A 22,485-nucleotide genomic window follows, 5' to 3' on the forward strand; every position below is an offset into this window, starting at 1 on the left:
CTTGAAATTCTTGCTGCCAGAACGGCAGTCTGATGTCAACCTGGGATGCTGGAGCTTGGTGGGGGGAGGGGCATCAGCCATTACTGAGACTTGACAGACAGTTTTCCTCTCACAGTGTAAACAAAACCACAGGGAAGTTCAAATAGGATGGAGCCCACCACAATTCATTTTTTCAAATTGCGTGGAGCCCTCCACAACTCTAGCTTGCGGCTTTGCCACTCTAGCCAAGCTGCCTCTCTAGATTCCTCTGCTCTGCGTAGGGTATCTCTGAAAGAAAGACAGCAGCCCCATTCAGGAGCTTATAGATAAAACTCCCATCTGCCTGAGACAGAGCACCTGGTGGAAGGGGCAACTGTGGGCACAGCTTCAGCAGACTTAAATGTTCCTGCCTGCTGGCTCTGAAGAGAGCAGCGGATCTCCCAGCACAGCATTTGAGCTCTGCTAAGGGACAGAATGCCTCCTCATGTGGATCCCTGTGCTCTGTGCCTCCTGACTGGGAGACACCTCCCAGCAGGGGTCAACAGACACATACAGGAGAGCGCCAGCTGGCATCTGATGGGTGCCCCTCTGGGACAAAACTTCCAGAGGATGGAAAAGGCAGCAATCTTTGCTGTTCTGCAGCCTCTGCTGGTGATACCCAGGCAAGCAGGGTCTGGCATGGACCTCCAGCAAACTCCAGCAGACCTGCAACAGAGGGGCCTGACTGTTGGAAGGAAAATTAACAAACAGAAAGCAGTGGCATGAACATCAACAAAAGGACGTCCATGCCAAAACCCCATCCAATGGTCACCAACATCAAAGACCAAAGGTAGATAAATCCACAAAGATAAGGAAAAACCAGCACAAAAAGGCTGAAAATTCCAAAAACCAGAATGCCTCTTCTGCAGAGGATCACAACTCCTCGCCAGCAAAGAAACAAAACTGGACAGAGAATGATTTTGGCGATTTGACAGAAGTAGGCTTCAGAAGGTGGGTAATAACAAACTCCTCTGAGCTAAAGGAGCATGTTCTAACACAGTGCAAGGAAGCCAAGAAACTTGAGAAAAGGTTAGGGGAATTGCTAACTAGAATAACCAGCGTAGAGAAGAACATAAATTACCTGATGGAGCTGAAAAATACAGCACGAGGACTTCGTGAAGCACACACAAGTATCAATAGCTGAATCAATGAAGCAGAAGAAAGGATATCAGAGATTGAAGATCAGCTTAATGAAATAAAGTGTGAAGACAAGATTAGAGATAAAAGAATGAAAAGGAGTGAACAAAGCCTCCGAGAAATGTGGGACAACGTGAAAAGACCAAACCTATGTTTGATTGGTGTACTTGAAAGTAACAGGGAGAATGGAACCAAGTTGGAAAGCACTCTTTAGTATATTATTCAGAATGTCCCCAACCTAGTAAGACAGGCCAACATTCAAATTCAGGGAATATAGAGAACACTACAAAGGTAGTCCTGGAGAAAAGCAACCCCAAGACATATAATTGACAGATTCACCAAGGTTGAAATGAAGGAAAAAATGTTAAGGACAGCCAGAGAGAACGGTCTGGTTACCCACAAAGGGAAGCCCATTAGACTAACAGCGGATCTCTCTGCAGAAACCCTATAAGCCAGAAGAGAGTGGGGGCCGATATTCAACATTTTTAAAGAAAAGAATTTTCAACCCAGAATTTCATATCCAGCCAAACTAAGCTTCATAAGCAAAGGAGAACTAGAGAAGCAAGAGCAAACAAATACAAAAGCTAGCAGAAGACAAGAAATACCTAAGATCAGAGCAGAACCAAAGGAGATAGAGACATGAAAAACCCTTCAAAAAATCAATGAATCCAGGACGTGTTTTTTTGAAAAGATTAACAAAATAGGTAGACCGCTAGCCAGACTAATAGAGAAGAAAAGAGAGAAGAATCAAATAGACACAATAAAAATGATAAAGAAGATATCACCACTGATCCCACAGAAATACAAACTACCATCAAAGAATACTATAAACACCTCTATGCAAATAAATTAGAAAATTTCAAAGAAATGAATAAATTCCTGGACGCATACACCCTCCCAAGACTAAACCAGGAAGAAGTCAAATCCCTGAATAGACCCATAACAAATTCCGAAATTGAGGCAGTAATTAATAGCCAATGAAACAGAACAGAGGCCTCAGAAATAACACCACAAAACTACAACCATCTGATCTTTGACAAAATCTTTAACAAAAACAAGCAATGGGGAAAGGATTCCATATTTAATAAATGGTGTTGGGAAAACTGGCTAGCCATATGCAGAAAACTGAAACTGGACCCCCTCCTTACACCTTATACAAAAATTAACTCAAGATGGATTAAAGACTTAAACATAAGATCTAAAACCATAACATCTCTAAAAGAAAACCTAGGAAATACCATTCAGGACATAGGCATGGGCAAAGACTTCATGACTAAAACACCAAAAGCAATGGCAACAAAAGCCAAAATTGACAAATGAGATCTAATTAAGCTAAAGAGCTTCTGGACAGCAAAAGAAACTATCATCAGCGTGAACAGTGAATTTACAGAATGGGAGAAAATTTTTGCAATCTATCCATGTGACAAAGTGCTAATATCCAGAATCTACAAAGAATTTAAATTTACAAGAAAAAAGCAACCCCATTAAAAAGTGGTGAAGGATATGAACAGACCCTTTTCAAAAGAAGACATTTATGGGGCCAACAAACATATGAAAAAAAGCTCATCATCACTGGTCATTAGAGAAATGCAAATCAAAACCACAATGAGATACCATCTCATGCCAGTTAGAATGGTGATCATTAAAAAGTCAGGAAACAACAGATGCTGGAGAGGATGTGGAGAAATAGGAATGCTTTTACACTGTTGGTGGGAGAGTAAATTAGTTCAACCATTGTGGAAGACAGTATGGCGATTCCTCAAGGATGTAGAACCAGAAATACCATTTGACCCAGCAATCCCATTTTTGGTATATGCGCATAGGATTATAAAACATTCTACTATAAAAAACGCATGCACACATATGTTTATAGCAGCACTGTTCACAATAACAAATAATTTGAACCAACCCAAATGCCCATCAAGAATAGACTGGATAAAGAAAATGCAGCACATCTATAACATGGAATACTATGCAGCTATAAAAAAAGGATGAGTTCATGTCCTTTGCAGGGACATGGATGAAGCTGGAAACCATCATCCTCAGCAAACTAACACAGAAACAGAAAACCAAACACCGCATGTTCTCACTCATAAGTGGGAGTTGAACAATGAGAACACATGGACACATGGAGGGGAATATCACACACTGGGGCCTGTCGAGGGGGTTTGGGGACAAGGTGAGGCATTGCATTAGGAGAAATACCTAATGCAGATGACGGGTTGATGGTTGCAGCAAACCACCATGGCACATGTATACCTACGTAACAAAGCGGCATGTTCTGCACATGTATCCCAGAACTTAAAGTATTAAAAAAAATTAGCAAGTATTTAGATTCCATAACAGGTACAAACTATAGTAGGTACTGTAGATAAAAAGATGAATATAACACAATCTTGGAAATTATTGTTTCTTTGAGAGATATAATGAGTATAGTCTAAGAATTTAATTGATATTTAAAAGCAATGTTGTGGAATAATTCATGATTAATCGTGTGGTAATTTTTATAGATATTATACTCATTTAAGTAGAAGACAGAGTCATTGATTGAGATGCTGTCTACTATAACTTGATTCGCTTGTCAGAGTTTCTGTAAAGCTTGAAGTGCCTTATGCCAAACAGGGAAAATATACATTTACAGAGATAATGGTAAAAATACTTATTGTATGTATTTTTAATCTAATTCATGTTTTAATACCAGGCTGTATTTAAAATAAATAATATGTAATGGCTCCATTGGCTATTTTTATATAATTTGGTATTTCTTAGCTAATTGTTCAAATCAACTGGACTCCTTTGTAGTGCTCTGTGACCTGTGGCTCTGGAGTTCAGCAGAGGGATGTATACTGCAGACTGAAAGGTGTTGGTCAGGTGGTTGAAGAAATGTGTGATCAGTCCACCCGACCTTGTTCTCAGAGGCGATGTTGGAGTCAGGACTGTGTGCAGCACAAGGGGATGGAAAGAGAGAGCCTGAATGTGAGTATCGACATGTAAGTTTTCAAAGACACTGCATATAAGAATGTGTTATTCATTTGGTTATTGCATTTCTAGTGTTCAACATCATGTGAGAGAAAAGATTCACATCAACGAATGGAGTGCACAGATAACCATATCAGACAAGTGAATGAAATAGTCTATAATTCTTCAACCATATCTCTTACATCCAAGAACTGCAGGAACCCTCCTTGCAATTACATTGTGGTAACAGCAGACTCATCACAGGTAAGGTAAAGAAAGGAAGTTGAGAATTTTTGCTCCTTGATAAAACAGCTGGATCTACAATTTGACACAGCTGAAACTGGGTATAAAATTTGAATATGAGGGCAGATGATGGTATGCATATCAATCTAAGGAATGAGACCACTGACAGTTGGATGGTGCAAATAGAGTAATAGTGACATATGTGTTAAACTCTAGTGCAAGTCTCAAGTGTCAGTAGGTGCCAACTGTGAAACCAACCACCAGGAACAATTTGGCAAACTGGCACTGTACAGTTGTCCACTTTTTAGAAATGGCTTTATCGAGGTGTAATTGATGAACCATAAACTAAATATATTAAAAATATATAGCTTAATAAGTTTTAACACATGTACACAGCTATAAAACCAGTACCATTTTCATTTCCATCACTCCCAAAAGTTTCCTTGTGCTGCTTTATAATCTCTTTCCCCCCTCTCTTTTCCCTCCTCACCCAATAAGTGACCTTATCTGTTTTCTATATTAGTGATCTATCACTATACTTGTTTGCATTTTCTAGAGTTTTATATAAGTGGATCATACAGTATGTACTTTTTCTGTCTGCTGTAAGGTAAGTATTTTGAGATTCAATCAGGTTGTAGTATGTATCAATAGTTTTTTCTTTTATTGTTGAATAATATTCCATTATATGGATGTCTTTACATTTGCTTTTCTTTTCTTTCTGATGTCTGATCCCCATCCAGTCTGTTTTTTATCTAAGCCATTATCATCTTCATCTTTAGAGGTTTAATTTCAGCTTTTTTATATCTTCCATATCTCTACTTAACATTTTGAACATATGAAACATAGTTACTTTTATTTTTGTAGGTAAAATTTTCCAATTTTTATTTTATTTTTTTTCTTGAATTTTTTAAAAAATTATCTTTTTAACATCTTCTTCTGGACATCTAATTCTAACATCTATGCACTTGTTTATAATTTAGCTAATTTTAGTATAATCACCTGTATATGCAAGCATCACCATGATCTAATCCCAGGCCTTTTTATCACTCCCAAAAAAATATCTGCACCCATAAGTAGTAATTCCTTATTGTCACATTTTCTCCTAGTCTCAGACAACCACTAATCTGCTTTCCGTATCTGTGGATTTGCCTGTTCTGCACATTTGGTATAAATGGAATCATACCATATGTGGTCTTTTGTGTCTAGCTTCTTTCACTTAGCATGATATTTTAAAACTTTATACAAGTTTTATCATACATCAATGCTTCATTCCTTTTTATGATAAATAATATTCCATTGTAGGAATATACTATATTTTGTCTATTTATTTGTCAGTTGATGGACATTTGGATTGATTCCAATTTTGATGTTTCAGTAATGCTGTTAGGAACATTTGCATACAAGTTTTTGTGTGGACGTATGTTTTCAATTTTCTTGGGCATATACCTAGGGATAGAATTGCTGGGTATCATAACTCTATTTAATATTCTGAGGAACTGCCAAACTGTTTTCCACAGTGGCCACACCATTTTTCTTTCCTATCAGCAATGTATAAAGGTTCCTATTTCTCTCTCCATATCATCATCAGTCATCAACAGCACTTGTTATAATCCAACTTTTTTTAACATAACCATCCTAGTATGTATGAAATGGTATCTATTTTATGTTTAAGTTGCATTTCTCTAATGACTAATGATGTTGAGTATCTTTTTGTGTGTGTTTTAGGTATTTGTATATCTTTAGATAAATGTCTATTCAAATCTTCTGCCCATCTTTTTTTTTTTTTTTTTTTTGAGATGCAGTCTTGTTCTGTTGCCCAAGCTGGAGTGTGGTGGTATAATTACAGCTCAGTGAAGTCTTGACCTCCTAGGCTCAAGCAATCCTCCCACCTAAACTTGCTGAGTAGCTGCGACTACAGCCATGTGCCACCATTTCTGGCTTTTTTTTTTTTTTTTTTTTTTTGGTAGAGATGGGGTCTCCCTGTGTTGCCCAAGCTGGTTTCTTACTCCTGGGCTCAAGGGATCATCCCTCCTGGGCCTCCAAATGTGCTGGGACTATAGCATAAGCTACTATGCCTGGCTGCTCATTTTTTCACTGGGTGAGTTGTAAATTATTTATATATTCTGGGTACCAACTTTTATCAGTTAGATGATTTGCAAATATTTTCTCCAATTCTGTGGGTTATCTTTTCTCTTAATAGTATGCTTTGATTAAGTGAAATTTATTTTGTTTTTTGTTTTAGTTTTTTGGCTTTAAGTATCATATCTAAGAAACTATTGCCTACTTCATGCTCACAAAGATATATATCTATGTTTTCTTTGTAGACTTTTATAATTGTAGCTCAGACAATTAGGAGTTTGATACATTTTGAGTTAATTTTTATATGTGATGTGAGGAAGGGGTCTAATTTCATCCTTCTGCATGAAAAGATTATTCTTTCCCCCATTGAATTAGCTTGGCATCCTTGTCAAAAATCAATTGACAATTGACCATAAATGTATTGGTTTATTTCTGAACTCTCAATTCTATTTTCTTGATCTATATGCCTATCAATATATTATTACCATGTAGTCTTGATGACTGTAATTTTATAGTAAGTTTTGAAGTCGGGAAGTATGAGTGAACCAACTTTTTTCCTTCCTCTTTGAGATTACTGGGCTATTCTGAGTCTCTTACATTTCCATGTGAATTTTAGGACCAGTTTGTCAAAGTTCTGTGTAAGAGCCAGCTGAGATTTTGTTAGAGGTTGCAATGACTCTTGTTCAACTTGGTAGATATTATTATCTTAATAATATTGTCTTCTTTTCTACGAATGTGGAATGAATTTCCATTAATTTAGGTTTTAACTTATTTCAAGTGTGTCTTATAGTGTGCAAATCTTGCACTTCTTTTTATTTATTCCTGAGTATTTTTTATATTCTGTAAATGGAATTGTTCTATTAGTTTCATTTTTCTGATTATTCGTTGCTAGTGTATAGAAATAGAATTGTTTTTTGTGTATTGAAAATTTTGGGGGGGATTTAATTATTTAGTGTGTGGATTAAATGGGATTTTCTACTTACAATATCATCTCATCTACAAATAGAGATAGTTTTACTTCTTTCTTTAAAGATGGATGCCTTTTGTACCTTTCCTTGTCCAATTTCCCTGTCTAGAAATTCCAGAATAATGTTAAATAGAAGTGGTAAAAACAGACATTTCAGTCTTGTTCCTGCTCTCTGTAGGAAAACTTTTAGTTTTCCTAATTCAGTATGCTAACTATGAATTTTCTGTAGATTCCCTTTATCAGATTGAAGAAGTACCCTTCTAGTCCTAGTTTGCTTCGTGTTTATATTATGAAAGTGTGTTAGATTTTGTCAAATGTTTAGTCTACATCTACTGAAATTATCATATTTTTTGTCCATTCTTCTATTAGTATGGTGTATTACATAGATTGACTTTCATATGTTACAATAATCTTGCATTCCTGGGATAAATCTTACTTCGTCATGGTGTATAATCCTTTTTATGTGTTGCTAGAATTGTTTTGCTAGTGTTTTGTTGTAGAACTTTACATCTATATTCTTAAGAACTACTGGTCTATAGTTTTTTTTTTTTGTGATGTCTGTCTGGATTTGGGAAATACTGGCTTCATAGGATGAGTTAGGCAGTGCTCCTTTTTATTCTATCTTGTGGAAGAGTTTTGGCAGACTTGGTGCTAATTCTTCTTTAAGCATTTGGTCCTGGGCTTTTCTTGTGTGAAGTGTTTTGGTTACAAATGTAATCTCTTTACTTGTGATAAGTCTATCAGATTCTTCCTCCTCCCCAGGGTTTGTTGTTGCTACTGTTTGTTGTTGTTTGTTTTTTAGTGACTTTTCTGAACTAACTGTTAAGTCTGTATTCTTTGTCATACATGGCCACTGAATTCTCTGCTCAGTTTAGTCATCAGCTATGACTAGGCAGTAATTTCCTTAATATCTGGAACCAATAATTTTGGTTCCCTAGCCTTTGCCAAGGTACTGTGTGTTAGGGGGTTGGGAGTAGGGTGTGGCCTTCAACACTCATCAGGTTGTTGACAACTGTTCCTTAATCTTAACTTTCTGCTTGTGTAGAGCCTTGAGGTCAGCTGGAAGAGAGGCTGCAGGCCCTCCTCAGTTGCTTCCTGAGCTTGCAGACAGACCTGGACACGTGTACAATCTGATGCATGTTCACGGCCATCTAGATCCCATTAATACACTGGAGCTTTTCAAAGCTCTGATGGATATCTGATTCCCTAGCTTTTCCTTTTAAGCATTTTTAGCTAGCCTGTTGTTGCTCCAACTCTTATTCAGCATCCTGGAAACTGCAAAGTTAAACAATGGTTTTTAATTGAGCGCAACAAATGTCCCTAGATTTTTAGCACTGAGCAAGTCAGGTCAAATAAAGACATTCTTGCAAGTGGGGTCTTCCAGAAAACCACTAAACAGTTCAAATAATGACAATTCTCTGGGAATGAGGCTTTGAATGATATCCAAGCCTGTTCTGCTACCCTCCAGTGGCTGCCAGAATTCTGGTTTCACCATAATCACAGGGCTGTTTTGAAGGTTACCATGGAGCTAGAAAGAAGAGAATGGAAATAGGGGAAGTTAAACCATCACAAAACTTGCTCTTCTTACCAAGAGTTAGCCATGTTTATTGAATAAATGCCTTCTGGATTGCTGCAAGTCTTTGGTCAGTTTCTAGAGTTCTGAAAAAACTGATTGGGCAAATTTTGCCCATTTTGTCACTGCTGTTATAGAAGAGAGAATTTTTAGATGTCCTTACTCTTCCATTTTCACAGATGTCACCCCTCTAGGGATGTTTTGATGGACGGGTTTTTTCTTCATTATGAGTCTTATTTTCCAGGTTCTTTGCATTCCAATTAATTTTCTGTTACATGTCAGCCATGAATTTTACCTTTTTGGTGACTAGATATTTTTTATTCCTATACATGTATTTTGAGTTTTGTTATGGGTTGCATTTATTTTGTTGGAGAACAGTTTGACTCTCTCTTGCTTTGCACTTAAGATTTGGTAGGCAGATCAGTATATTGCTTAATCTAGGGTTAACTGTTCCTCTCTACTGTGGCAAGACCCTTTTGAGTACTTTACCTATTTCCTCATGTATTTAAATTTTCCAGTCTAGCTGGAGGGAATAGGCACTATATTTGGTTCTGTGTGATCATTAGAGAAAGTAACTTCTAAGCCTTTTGTTTGGTTAATTGCCTCACTTTGGTTGGTGTCCTCGCAGGTATGTACACACTACTGGTCAGAGCTCTGCTGTCTTCCTTTCGTTGTGCCAAGACCTGGAAAGTTTTTCAAAGCAGTAGGCTGGAATGATTTTATAGTGTCACTTTGTTTCTCATCTGTCATGGATTACTATTCTTTATTGTCTAATGTTGAGTGTCTTAAAAGCCATTGCTTTATATATTTTGTTCAGATGTTTTAGTTGTTTAAAGTTAGAAGGTAAATCTATTCCTTGTTACTCCTCTTTTGCTAAAAGCAGGAATCTATTTGCCCATTTTTGGATTGGGGCTTTAATTTACACCTAAATCACTTACCTATTTTAGTTAAGTGTTATTAGACTTTACATTATATCTATGAAGATACATGTGTGCTAACTTATACATAGTTACCAGTGATCTAAGGCTAATAGATACCCTTTATTTCCAGTAAGGACCCTCAAAATGTTTTATTCCTCCAATGCTGTGCCTATTGGGAGATATAGTTTCATACAATTAAGATGGTAATGTAATGAAAACACACACACACACACACACACGCACACACACGGACACTACAGCTAGAAAATCTAGCCTGAATCTGAGTTTCTTTCATTTATTGGTACAACTCTGGGAAACTTGTCTAATGTCTGAACCTATGTTTGCTCATCTGTAAATGAAGCTAATTAAATAGGATTGTTGTGGAAATGACACAGCATAATATATATTAAGCATCTGACAAATATTAGGCCCTGGCTAAAGTTAATGACATTTTCTTTCTTGTAATTATGTATTTTTCAGTGTGCAAACAACTGTGGATTTAGTTACAGACAAAGGATTACATATTGCACCGAGATCCCATCTACTAAAAAACATAAGCTCCATCGACTTCGGCCTATAGTTTATCAAGAATGCCCTGTGGTGCCTTCCTCTCAGGTTTACAAATGCATTAACAGCTGTTTGCATTTGGCCACTTGGAAAGTTGGAAAATGGAGCAAGGTCGGTGTACAATTATGAATTTTAAAACTTCTGAATAAGACTTTCTAGGTGTGGGAAATCTGGTAATCTGTATGTATGTCTAACTAGATCCTCAGAGTTGCCTCAGACCACTATTTTCTAAAAACCACATTACCAGTTATTTATATAAATATTTTATCTCTTGTTCGATGCTTGCTATAACTCGCTTAAAGCAGAGACCATAACTCATACTTATTTCTGTTCCTTAGATAACTTAGCACAGTGGCTTGCACTTTGAGTAAGTGCTTAAGAAATATTTATTGGTTAAGTGAAGAAGTAAATAAATCTAATATATGAGTAATAAAAGTTATTTATATCATATTCTATTTCCAATTTAATTGATAGAAAGCAAGTAAATATCACTTTGCAAACTTAGCATATAACTTAATGAGATAGTTTTAATTACCATCACTGACTAATGTTTATTAAGTATTTACAATGTATTGTTGCTAACTGCACAAAATGAATTAAAAGAAGCCAGTAACTGAGAAATAATAGATTCAGGCTCATGCCTAAGGATTTTTCCCACCTGTGACTATCCAGCCCCCAGCATAGTTTTGTGTCTTCTGTGGATCTAGCCACTACTGACCCTCAGTGTGCTCCAGAAATACCTGGTCTAAGAAAAGGAGACTTGGATTTTATGGCCTTAAGATTCATAATATAGTTTGCCTTCAAATTTTACTCTGTTCACAGTGCTCAGTGACTTGTGGAATTGGGATAATGAAGAGACAAGTGAAATGCATTACCAAACATGGTTTGTCCAGTGACTTATGTTTAAACCATTTAAAACCAGGTGCTCAAAAGAAATGTTATGCCAATGACTGTAAGTAGTAGACTTCAAAAATCTAATACCTAAGGGTTTCTAATAAGTTTCAGTTAAAATAAATATCTGTAGTAGTTTTACACTCCACAAAACAAAGTGTCAGATATTCAGAGTGTAGCAATATTTCTATGATTAAGTTCTTGCTGTGTTTGTAATTTGCTCTGTGTTAAGTTGTGTTAATTTGTCTTTGAAGGTAAATCATTTACCACCTGCAAAGAAATTCAAGTGAAAAACCACATTAGAAAGGATGGTGACTATTACCTTAACATTAAGGGAAGAATAATAAAGGTATTATGAAAACAGTTCCTTTTTTATTTTAACATTGATCATTGACTTTGGAATAAGTTTTTCTAGATGTTTACATTTTTTCTTTAGATTTATTGTGCAGACATGTACTTGGAGAACCCTAAGGAATATTTAACACTGGTCCAAGGTGAAGAAAACTTTTCTGAAGTGTATGGCTTTAGGTACGAGATGTGTTTTGGTCTATCTGAGCATTTTCATGGTCCTCCAAGAGAATTGGAACTTCTAGCCTTCAGAGTGATACTTGAATAGCTTACATGTGAGACAAATAATGTAGGAGCAGGTAGACATGTTAGGACCTAAACCAGATGTTGTTAATGCCTGTTCAGAAATAAAGCCTTGAATATTTACACGTATTGTTAATATTGACTATTAACAGAGAGATTGACTAAGAATACTGTGGGTGAGAAGTAGGACACAGAGAAGGGAAGAATTTAAGAACTATGTGCATTTTCATAAAATCAAACTAATTCCAGTAATAAAAGCTAGAAGAATTGCAGTTGAATTATTTTTCTACAAGCTCTTCTTAGATGTTTCATTGAAAATGTTGTATGTTCACCTTAAGTGATTTTTGCTTCTTTCTTGTTTAACTTGTTGACACTATAATATTGAAGAGCAGGAGTGTGTTTTATTTTTCTACTCCCAAAGTTTGTCTACATTATGGCCTCGTAACTGCATCTAATACTAAAATATTCCAATGTTGTTACAGACTAAAAAATCCATATCAATGTCCTTTTAATGGGAGTAGGAGGAAAGACTGTGAATGTGACAATGGACACTTAGCTGCTGGATACACTGTTTTCAGCAAAATAAGAATTGATCTCACTTCCATGCAAATTAAAAGTAAGTGCTCAATCTATATTTTAAAATCAAAAAGCCTCCATTTGCTTATGAACGTCAAATAATATGTTGGTATATGTTGTAGCCAGGGTACAGAGAAGGACCTGACATTGTGCAAAAATTACTTACTTTTTTTAAAAACAGTTAGCTACTTACTTCCTCTGCAATGACATGCACCATGGGGCTTTTTTTTTTTTTTTTTTTCTTTTTTTTGAGACTCAGTTGCACTCTTACTGCCCAGGCTGGAGTGCAATGGCGTGATCTTGGCTTACTGCAACCTCCACTTCCTGGGTTCAAGCGATTCTCCTGCCTCAGCCTCCCCAGTAGCTGGGATTACAGGCACACGCCACCATGCCCAGCTAACTTTTTGTATTTTTAGTAGAGATGGGGTTTCACCATATTGGTCAGGCTGGTCTTGAACTCCTGATCTCAGGTGATCCACCTGCCTTGGCCTCCCAAAGTGCTGGGATTACAGGTGTGAGCCACCACTCCCAGCTGGGGACTCTTAATAAAAATGTAATGACAGTAACAAGTAAGACACTGCCCTTCCAAGATAAAATCCTCTACCTTAAAATCCTCAGGTACATTAAGGATAAGAAAGTTAATATTCTCGGTCTACTTGTGGAAGCTTTTTGCAGAGTTTAAAGTAATCATTTACATTAGTTTCTAATGATAATTTATCAGGTATTTTCCCACACATTATCTCATTTGACCTTTTTAACACTCTTGTATTAGTTAAGGCAGATACTATATCACAATATTGTAAGTAATATGGAAGTTAAGCAATTTGTTCCATTCATATAGTTAGTACTGGCATTAGGGAAAACAAAGTCCTACTCATAGACCTTATATTATAGATCATACTGCTTATCTAGAAAGTAATTTATAATACAATCAAGTCGAAACATATTTATAGAACTTCATATGCACCTGGCAAATGCAGCCTGCTGTCCAGAAAGTTACATATCTACATGAAGAGGCAAAAAAGTGCATTTCACTAGCAGAGACTCCATCTCAATTGCCATTGAATCATCAGTGCCTAGCATGGTGCATGTCATAGAAAGCAATAAAAAAATTAAGACAGTATATGCATGAATATGTAATATATAAATTATAGTCATAAAATTATGAACCATTATTATTAATAATGATGGCTATCATTTACTGAACATCCACCATCTACTACAGTGTGGAAGCATTATATTACTATGGTTACAATAATAAACTCTAGACTGTCTGGGTGTAATTCTTTATTTATCAGCTCTGTGACTTTGGGCATATGTCTTTGAGCCTCGGTTCCCTCATGTGTAAAATGAGAAACTACTACTAAGGTTTTTTTCTTCATTTCCTTTTTCTTTCCTTCTTTTTTTATTCTTGTTTGGTGAGGATTAAGAGATGATATTTCTAACATATCTAGTCATTGTTTTACATATAATACAAGCTTGTCAAACCCACAGCCTGCAGCCCTCATGTGGCCCAGGGCAGCTTTGAATGTGGCCCAACACAAATTTGTAAACTTTCTTAAAACATTTTGAGATTTTTTTTGTGACTTTTTTAGCTCATAAGCTATTCTTAGTGTTAGTGTATTTTATGTGTGGCCCAAGACAATTCTTCTTCCAGTGTGGCCCAGGGAAGCCAAAAGATTAGACATCCCTGATAGAGTACATGCTCTATAAATATTGGTTATTATTTAATGACGTATATGGTTATAAGTATGTTATTAGCACTCTAAGTTTCTAATAGACACTCAATAGCTTATTTGCTGTTAACTAGACTGCTTTTTAACAAAGCTGCCATTTTGCCAGGCATTGGTCTGGGCCCAGAGCATGCAAGCATGCAATGTCAAATATATACAGTTTCTCCTCTCTTTTTCTTCCTTAAACTTGCATGGTAAAAATCCAGCCTTGATTAAATTAAATCTCCACCCATTCTGTGCTTGCAGCATAAAACTGAATGTGGCAAATAATACACAGCCCTTCTGACTGATACCATTTTAAACACATAAGTACTAAGCTTACACGGATCCATGGCACTGCCAAATAATCCTATTGCACTTCCCTAGTCCATTCTCTCTGCTACTTTTCTAAATGTCTAACTTATACCTTCTCCTGTAGCTTCAAATTTCAAAATTTTTAATACCTCCACTCTACTAACTCACTGCTGGTGATCTTGCTCGCTATTTCACTGAGAAAATAAGAACCAGAAGGGAATTGTTCAAGTTGCCACTGCCACATCTACCGGCCTACCTGAATCTTTACCTATCTCCTTGCTTTCTCCTGTTTACTCTGGATGAACTCTTCATGCTCCCATCCAAGGCAAATCCTGCTCCTTGTCCTCTAGGCCCAGTGCCTTGTACCTACTCAAGAACATTATTTCAGCATATTTCCTAATCTCTCACATCCTCAATTCTGCTGCTGAATCATTTAAATTCTTCATAGAGAAACATTTTATTTCTTTCATCATAATCACGAGCAAATCATCTTGACCTCTACCCTTCCAGCCAGCCACTGACCAGTTTCTTTGTGTTTATTTATAGTAAAATTTCTTAAATGAGTTATAATTTGCACTCTCCAATTTCTCTTTCCCCATACTATGCTCTAATCAATCTCTTATTCATATCACTTCCAGGAAACAGTCCTTATCAAAGTCATCAATACCTGTTTCCCTAAATTCAACGATAAAGTCTCGTTTTCCATCTTACATGATTCATCAGCAGCATTTGGATCCCAGGACACCATCCTCTAATGGTTTTGTGCCTTTCTTGACCACTCCTTCTCCTGTCTTTCTCACTGTTTCTCGACTTGGCAAGTTATTCTTCATCTTCTACAACTCTGAATGTTGAGGAGCTGTAGGATTCAGTTGTTATTTGGGAATCTCATTAAATTTATAGATTTCAAGTACCATCTATTAAATGACAGTCCCAAATGCACATTTCCAACTTGGATTGCTACCCTAACCTCCAAAATCCAACTGTCTACTCAGCATATTCATATGAATGTCTAATAGGCATGTCAAACTCAATGTATCCAAAACTGAACTTCTAACATTTCCTGCCAAACCTGCTGTCAAACCCAAATGTTTACCACTGCAGTAAATGCCACCAATAATAATCTACTTAGTCTAGCTAAAACCTAGCAACATCTTCAACTTCTACCTTTCTTCCACACCCACATGTAATTCATCATCAACTTCTGTCAGGTGAATTTTCAATGTGCATGCTGTTATGGACAAAATTGTGCATTTCACCGGTCAACAAGAGTCACCATGACCTTCCCACCTCTATTCCCTCTCAGTTTTCTGCTGCCCTGAGCCCCATCATCACTCCTACTACAGACACAGTGGCCTGTTTGCTGTTCCTTGAACACACCAGGCATGCCCCCATCTTAAGGCCTTCGCACTTACTGTTCCATCTGCCGGGAACATTCATCTGTAGCTGTCTGTGTGGTTTACCCCTTCATTTCTTTTGGGTCTCTGCTCAAATTTATCTTCTAAATAAGACCATCCAGAACCACTCTCCACCACTAAATTCTCCTCCTCCCCATTCTATTATCTGCTTTATTTTCTTTCCATAGCAAGTATCACCCCTAACATACTGTAATATTTGTTTTATAACTTGTCTCTTCCTGGTAAGACTCAGGTTCCATTGGCCTCTGTTTCACCCACTGTTGTGTTCGCAATATCTATAATACTGCCCAATGCAAAATATATTGTAAATAAGTATCTGTTGAATTAAAAGTCCTCGCTTTTCTCAAGAGATTTATAGGAACAGATAGTTTGAACAATCTCAAGACAACTTTGAGTTAACAAAAGAGGCAAAAAAATGAGTTTTAGGAGGAGGGAGAAGCGTGAACAAACGCATGGAAGGGAGAAGCATTTTGGTGATGTCAGAGAATAAAAAGCAGTCTAGTTTTGTCTAACATAAATCAAATGTAGGTTGGGGGATGGTAGCTTATTAGAAAAGTTCGCAGGGAGCAGATCATGAAGAACAGTGCATACTAAACTATACAATTGAATTTTATCTTGCAAGTTATAGGAGCCATTGGAATAAAGGCATAAAGGCATAAGCAGGGGAAGGAATAGAGTTGGTTGGAGGCAGAACAGATTGTATCCATGAAAAATGATTAGGAAGTGGATGTAACAATTCAGATAAAAAGTGATGAGTACTGGGAACATGGGTTAGGATACCTGTTTGAGAAATATTAAAGAGGTAGACACTACAGGATTTTCTGATAGAAGGGGTGTGAGAATTAGTGACATGGAATATTTAGAAAGGTTTCTAAAATAACAAGACAGATGGTAGTACAGTTTAGTGAAATGGGAAATAGAGCAGGGCAAATAAATTTGGAGAAAAAGATAATGCATTTAGCTTTGAACATGTTAAATTACAGATATCTGTAGGCCATCCAAGTAATGATGCCCAATAGGAAATTGATATATGTTCTGTAACTCATCAGAGTCAGGTGGACTGGAATATATACTTTTGAGTCATCATTGTGTAATTGGCTGATGAAACTGGCTGTTGACTGACATGCTTTTGGAGTTAGTAACAATAGATGCTTTGAAAGTTGTGTCTCTGCTCTGCCCCAGCCTAATCCACAAATGCCACAAATAAATAGTGGTGTGCAGATGAATGACGACCAGTTATCTAGGGAAGAAAAAGTCTGATTTGTGGTGTCAGGCACTAATATATACATGGTGTATATATTCCCACCCTGACCAATCGTAAGCTACCAACATGACCTTATTGTACCTGGGCTTGGGAAGAAATGCACAGAGTTGGCTCTCACTATTTGGTACAAGCTGGCTCTGGTAAACCATGGAGAGCTTCCTGGTTTTTGAAACTGCCGTTTGGAGATATGACAAATATTTCCAGAAATGCTACCTTTGGGAATTGCCTCTGAAAGACTGATGTCATCCTGGGACATGCAGTGATTTTGCAGTCTTGAAAGTGAAGAGATTTGGAATACATAGTGGAGGTAACAGCCACTGGCTAGATGATTTGGTTGGGATAATATTTGATTCAAACATGAATAGGTGATTGAAGCAGCTGACTTTTAGTGTTCCTTCCAGCCTGTTTTAATCCAATGGCTCTATTTTTGATACTTTATGTAGACTCTTCAGCATTATTACCAGTCAGGAAATTTTGCTAACACTGTTAGCAAAAGTAAAAAAATGAATAGAATAACATAATGCAATAAGACACGAAAAAAGAAAATGGCATACTTTTTTGTGGAGAGATTTTGAATTACCTAAATGAATTTTTATATGTGCTGTCTATAAGCCTTCAATTTTATTGTTTTGTCATTTATGTTTACATAACCTTTTTTTCTCCAGTGATTTTGCTCCTGACCCCACTTTACCTATTTCAGATATTCTATGACTTCAAATGTAATAATGCATTTCTTTAGTTTTAACTCTTCTGTTTAATTACAAATGTGCTTGCCATTTGTTAGGGCAATTTATCATATGAACATTTTTGTATTAAACAAAATTTGTTCAATGAGAGCTTATTCTATGATATATACCAGAATTGTGGCATTTGTGCTTAAAATTTTAAATTTAATATATAAATATGTATATTTATTAAGTAAGTAATATGAAAACTCTGTTTGACAACAAAGATTGCATTATTGTCTCCATGCTAAAGAGTTTTATTTATTATTTTCTAGCTACGGACCTTCTTTTTTCCAAAACAATATTTGGAAATGCAGTTCCATTTGCCACAGCTGGAGATTGCTACAGTGCTTTCAGATGCCCACAGGTATTTCATATTTGTTTGATTAATCTTCTTTCTTTGCGAAAAAAATTATAGCTTCTCTTCATTCATTTTTTTAACCAGAATATTGCAAGAAACATAAGTGAATAGAAATGCAAAACTTCACATAAGCGCTTTGTTTCAAAGGTTATAGATAACCTTTGGAGGAAAAGCATCTTTGCCAATTTTGGGTTTGTTTAAAAGGTATAACAATAATTTTAAACAGATTCTATTTCTTCTTCCATAATATGTTATCAGTTTCTTCATCTTTCCGTTTAGTCCATGGAAATGAATAGATATTTGTCAAAAGGCAAAGGAACGGATCACAAGCATGTGACTTTCATACACTTCTGCTGACATCAGTTCTATTAGCTTCCTAGGTCTGTAACGTCCTCCAAATGACAGTCTGTTATCAATAAAATGTATATTGAATACATTTTCATACTTTTATTCTCGCTTTTATCCTTTATTTCTAGAGTTCTCTTCACATGCTCTTATGTCATTTCCATGATTTCCAATACAGAGCATGTTTCCTAGAAGAAAATTTTCTCTCACATTATTAACTAGAGATTTTACATAGATAATGAAAAAAACATTTTTATGATAGATGAAGAATTGTAAGCTAGATGAATATAGCACTTTTAGGTGACTCATTGCTAATTGAATATATGAATCAAATCTACTACCTAAGACAAGTGGTAATTACTATATTGATATCATTTTGAAGAGAAGTAGTTAATAGTTTGTCATAGTCTCTTCTTAGACTATTCCATTTATAATTTTCATTATATGACATCTAAGTTATGCTTATATTAGGAAGAGAGGACATTTTCTGTTAGAGAACTTAAAGGAGATCAAGAGACACTACAACTACAGGCTAAAATGAATAAGAACCTGAATAAATCTATACATCTTAACTTAGGTCCAGAAACTCAAACAGTAAGTGGTGATGTTACATGAAAAAGACATAGGTGTTTCTTCGCCCAGCATGAGTTCAGTATGACTCCTTTAGAGCAGGGAGTGATTTATAAACAACCTAATATAATCGTAAGGTTCCAAAACAAAATAGCAAGACTGAAGGATTTATTTTTATTTGACACTGGAACATTACAGTTATTTTAAAATTTCTGTCTGTAAAACATCATTTTCAATCTATTTAGGAGTAGGAGGAGATCACAGGAAAGAAAGAAGGGTTTGAATCATGTCAACTAAGGAAAATGGAGAAGGTAGCCAGGAAAAGAGTGAGAGATAATGGTAACGATCTTTACATATTTAAAGAACTACCATGAAAGAGGAGTGAGGTTGTGTGTGTTCCTCCAGGAGGCATTAATAGGGCAGTAGGTTCCAGCTCAACATTAAGAAGGCTTTGACAGGTAGAGTGGTTGGTAAGGAGAACCCAAATCTGGGGCCCAAATAAATAATCAATTTTTGCCTATATTTGTATGGATTGATCTTGAATTCTGCAACTTTGCTGAACTCATTTATTAGTTGTAACGGTAGATTACTTAGGATTTTCTTTATACACATTGATGTCATCTGTGAATAAAGATAATTTTACTTCCTCCTCAATCTAGATATCTTTAATTTCTTTATCTTGTTTTATTGTGCTGACTACATCTTCTATTACAATACTGAATAAAAGTGGCAAGAGTGAACATCCTTGTGTTCCAATATTAGGCAAAAGGCATTCAGTCCTTCAGCAGTAAGTATGTTAGTTTCATGTGTATGTTAAGTATGTCAGCTAGGAGTATTTTCTAGATGTCCTTGATCAGGTTGAGGACACAGCCTTTTGTTTCTAGCTTAAGTGTTATTATGAAAGGATGCTGGATTTTCTGTGGAGAAGATCCTGTGGTTTTTTGTCCATTACTGGATTGATAGAGTGTTACCACACTGATTTATTTTTATATGTTGAAACACAACCTTGCGTTCCTGTGATAAATCCCACTTAGTCATGGGATGTAATTATTTTCATATATTGCTAAATTTGGTTTGCTACTATTTTTTGAGAATATTTCATTCATATTTGTAGTAGAAATTGTTGTATCATTTTTTTTCTTGTGATATCTGTCTCATTTTGGTATCACAGAAATAGTGACCTTATAGAATGTAGCGGGACATGTTGTTTCCTCTTGTACTGTTTGGGAAGAGTTTGCGAAAAAAATATTCTTTATATGTTTGGTAGAATTTACCAGCAAAGCCATCTGAGCCTGGGCTTTTCTTCGTGAAAGTTGTTTTAATTACCAATTTACTCTCTTTATTTATTATAGATGTATTCAAATTTTTGTTGTTCTTGAATTTGTTTTGGTAGTTATGTCTCTCTAGGAATTTGTTTGTTTTATCTAAGTTGACTAATTGGTTGTCACACATTGTTCATAGTATTCCCTTACAATCCTCTGCTCTTCTTTTTCCAGTGTTTTAAGGTAGAAGGGTAGATTATTGATTTGAGATTATTTTTCCTTTTTAATATAGGCATTTGTAGTCATGAATTTTCCTTTAATCGATTCTTTTGTTGCATCCCAAAATATTTGGTATGTTGTGTGTTTCCTTTCATTTATTTTATTTTCTACTATCTATAGTTACGTCTTTGATATATTGGTTATTTAAGAATGTGGAGTTTAATTTCCACATATTTGTAAATTTCCCAAATTTTCTTTTTTTGGATTTCAACCTTTATTGTGACTGGAAAACACGCTCTGTGTTATTTTATCCACTACATTTATTGAGGCTTATTTTATGTCATAACATATAGTTTGTCCTGGAACACATTCAATACATTCTTGGGAAGAATGTGCATTCTGTTGTTGTTGGGTGAAGTGTTCTATAGACTACAGACCTTATTGGTTTATAGTGTTGTTCAACTCTTTCTTTCTTGTTGATCTTCTGCTTAGTTCTATCTGCTGAAACTCTACAACTATTATTTTTAAATTGTCTGTTTCTCAATTCAATCTCTTATGTATTTTGTTTTGTTTCATTTATTTTGAGATTTTGTTGTACACAAATATATAACTGTCATAACTTCCTAACATATTGACCTTTTTATTATAAAATATTCTTCTTTATCTACAGTAATGTTTTTGTTTTAAAGGCTAATTTATCTGATATTAGTGTGGCCACTCCAGCTCTGTTAGAATTGCTGTATATATTTTCATCCCTTTACTGTCAACTTATTTATATCTTTGGCTCTTAAAAATGTCTCTTATAGAGTATTTTGTTGGATTACTGCCTTTGATTGGATTTTTTTAACGTCACTATCGCTATGTCTGGATTTACATCTGCCACTTTACTTTTTGTTTTCTATGTTTCATGTTGTCTTTGTTGAACTGTTCCTCCTTACTGCTTTCTTTTTATTCAGTGAATGTTTTCTAGTGTAACATTTTAATTTCCTCAGTTTTTTCATTATTTTTGAATTGCTTTCTTAGTGGTTATTCAAAGGCTTACAATATATATCTTATCAGAATGTACTTTACATTTTACTATTGAACATTCCTCTCTTTCCAGTGAAATATAAAGACAGTACTATTATAAACGACCTATTTCTTCTCTTTTTCTGCTATGTTTGTTATACATATACCATTTATAAAGGCAACAAACTTGCAACATATTGTTATTATATTAACTTAAATAATTTTATGCTTTTAGATAATATGAGAGAAGATAGAGCAATTGTATATTCATAGAGTTTGTTACGTAAACCTTCTCATTTAGTATTTCTGGTTCTCTTTATTTCTTCCTGTGGATTTGACTTATCGTCTTGTGTCATTTCCTAACTCTAAAACAGCTTTGCTTCCACCTGTCTTATTTGTGCCATTATTGTCAAATATATTACATGTCTATATATTACAGGTCAATAATATAATTATATACACCTTGGTTTATACGATTGCTTTTGAATCAGTTAAAATAAGAAAAGTGAAGACATATGCAATTATAGCGTATTTTACAATTATCTACATAATTAACTTTATCAGTACTCTTGATTTTTTTAAGTTGATTTGTATTAATGTCTGATGTTACTTGATTTCAGCCTGAAGAACTTCCTTTAGTATGTCTTGTAAAGTAGATGTGCTAGCAAGAAGTCCTCTCAGTTTTGTTTATCTAGGAGTGTCTTTATTTTGCCTTCCTTTTTGAATGATAGATTTGCTTATTAAAAATTATTGATGTACCGTTTTTTAT

General features: G+C 35.5%; 1 protein-coding gene across 1 annotated transcript in view; it reads left to right on the forward strand.

Annotated features, from left to right (window-relative positions):
• The window catches only part of ADAMTS20 (ADAM metallopeptidase with thrombospondin type 1 motif 20), a 197,356-nt gene that overhangs the window by 162,865 nt on the left and 12,006 nt on the right, over window positions 1–22,485 (forward strand). Inside the window, exons 30-37 of the mRNA XM_055358826.1 lie at window positions 3,958–4,131; window positions 4,207–4,377; window positions 10,376–10,573; window positions 11,285–11,414; window positions 11,608–11,702; window positions 11,790–11,881; window positions 12,427–12,560; window positions 18,227–18,318. Of these exons, the coding sequence (XP_055214801.1) occupies window positions 3,958–4,131; window positions 4,207–4,377; window positions 10,376–10,573; window positions 11,285–11,414; window positions 11,608–11,702; window positions 11,790–11,881; window positions 12,427–12,560; window positions 18,227–18,318 (1,086 nt within the window). The remainder of the gene's footprint in view (window positions 1–3,957; window positions 4,132–4,206; window positions 4,378–10,375; window positions 10,574–11,284; window positions 11,415–11,607; window positions 11,703–11,789; window positions 11,882–12,426; window positions 12,561–18,226; window positions 18,319–22,485) is intronic.

The sequence above is a fragment of the Gorilla gorilla genome, chromosome 10, assembly GCF_029281585.2.
Source record: "Gorilla gorilla gorilla isolate KB3781 chromosome 10, NHGRI_mGorGor1-v2.1_pri, whole genome shotgun sequence".
Classification (NCBI taxonomy): Eukaryota; Metazoa; Chordata; class Mammalia; order Primates; family Hominidae; genus Gorilla; species Gorilla gorilla.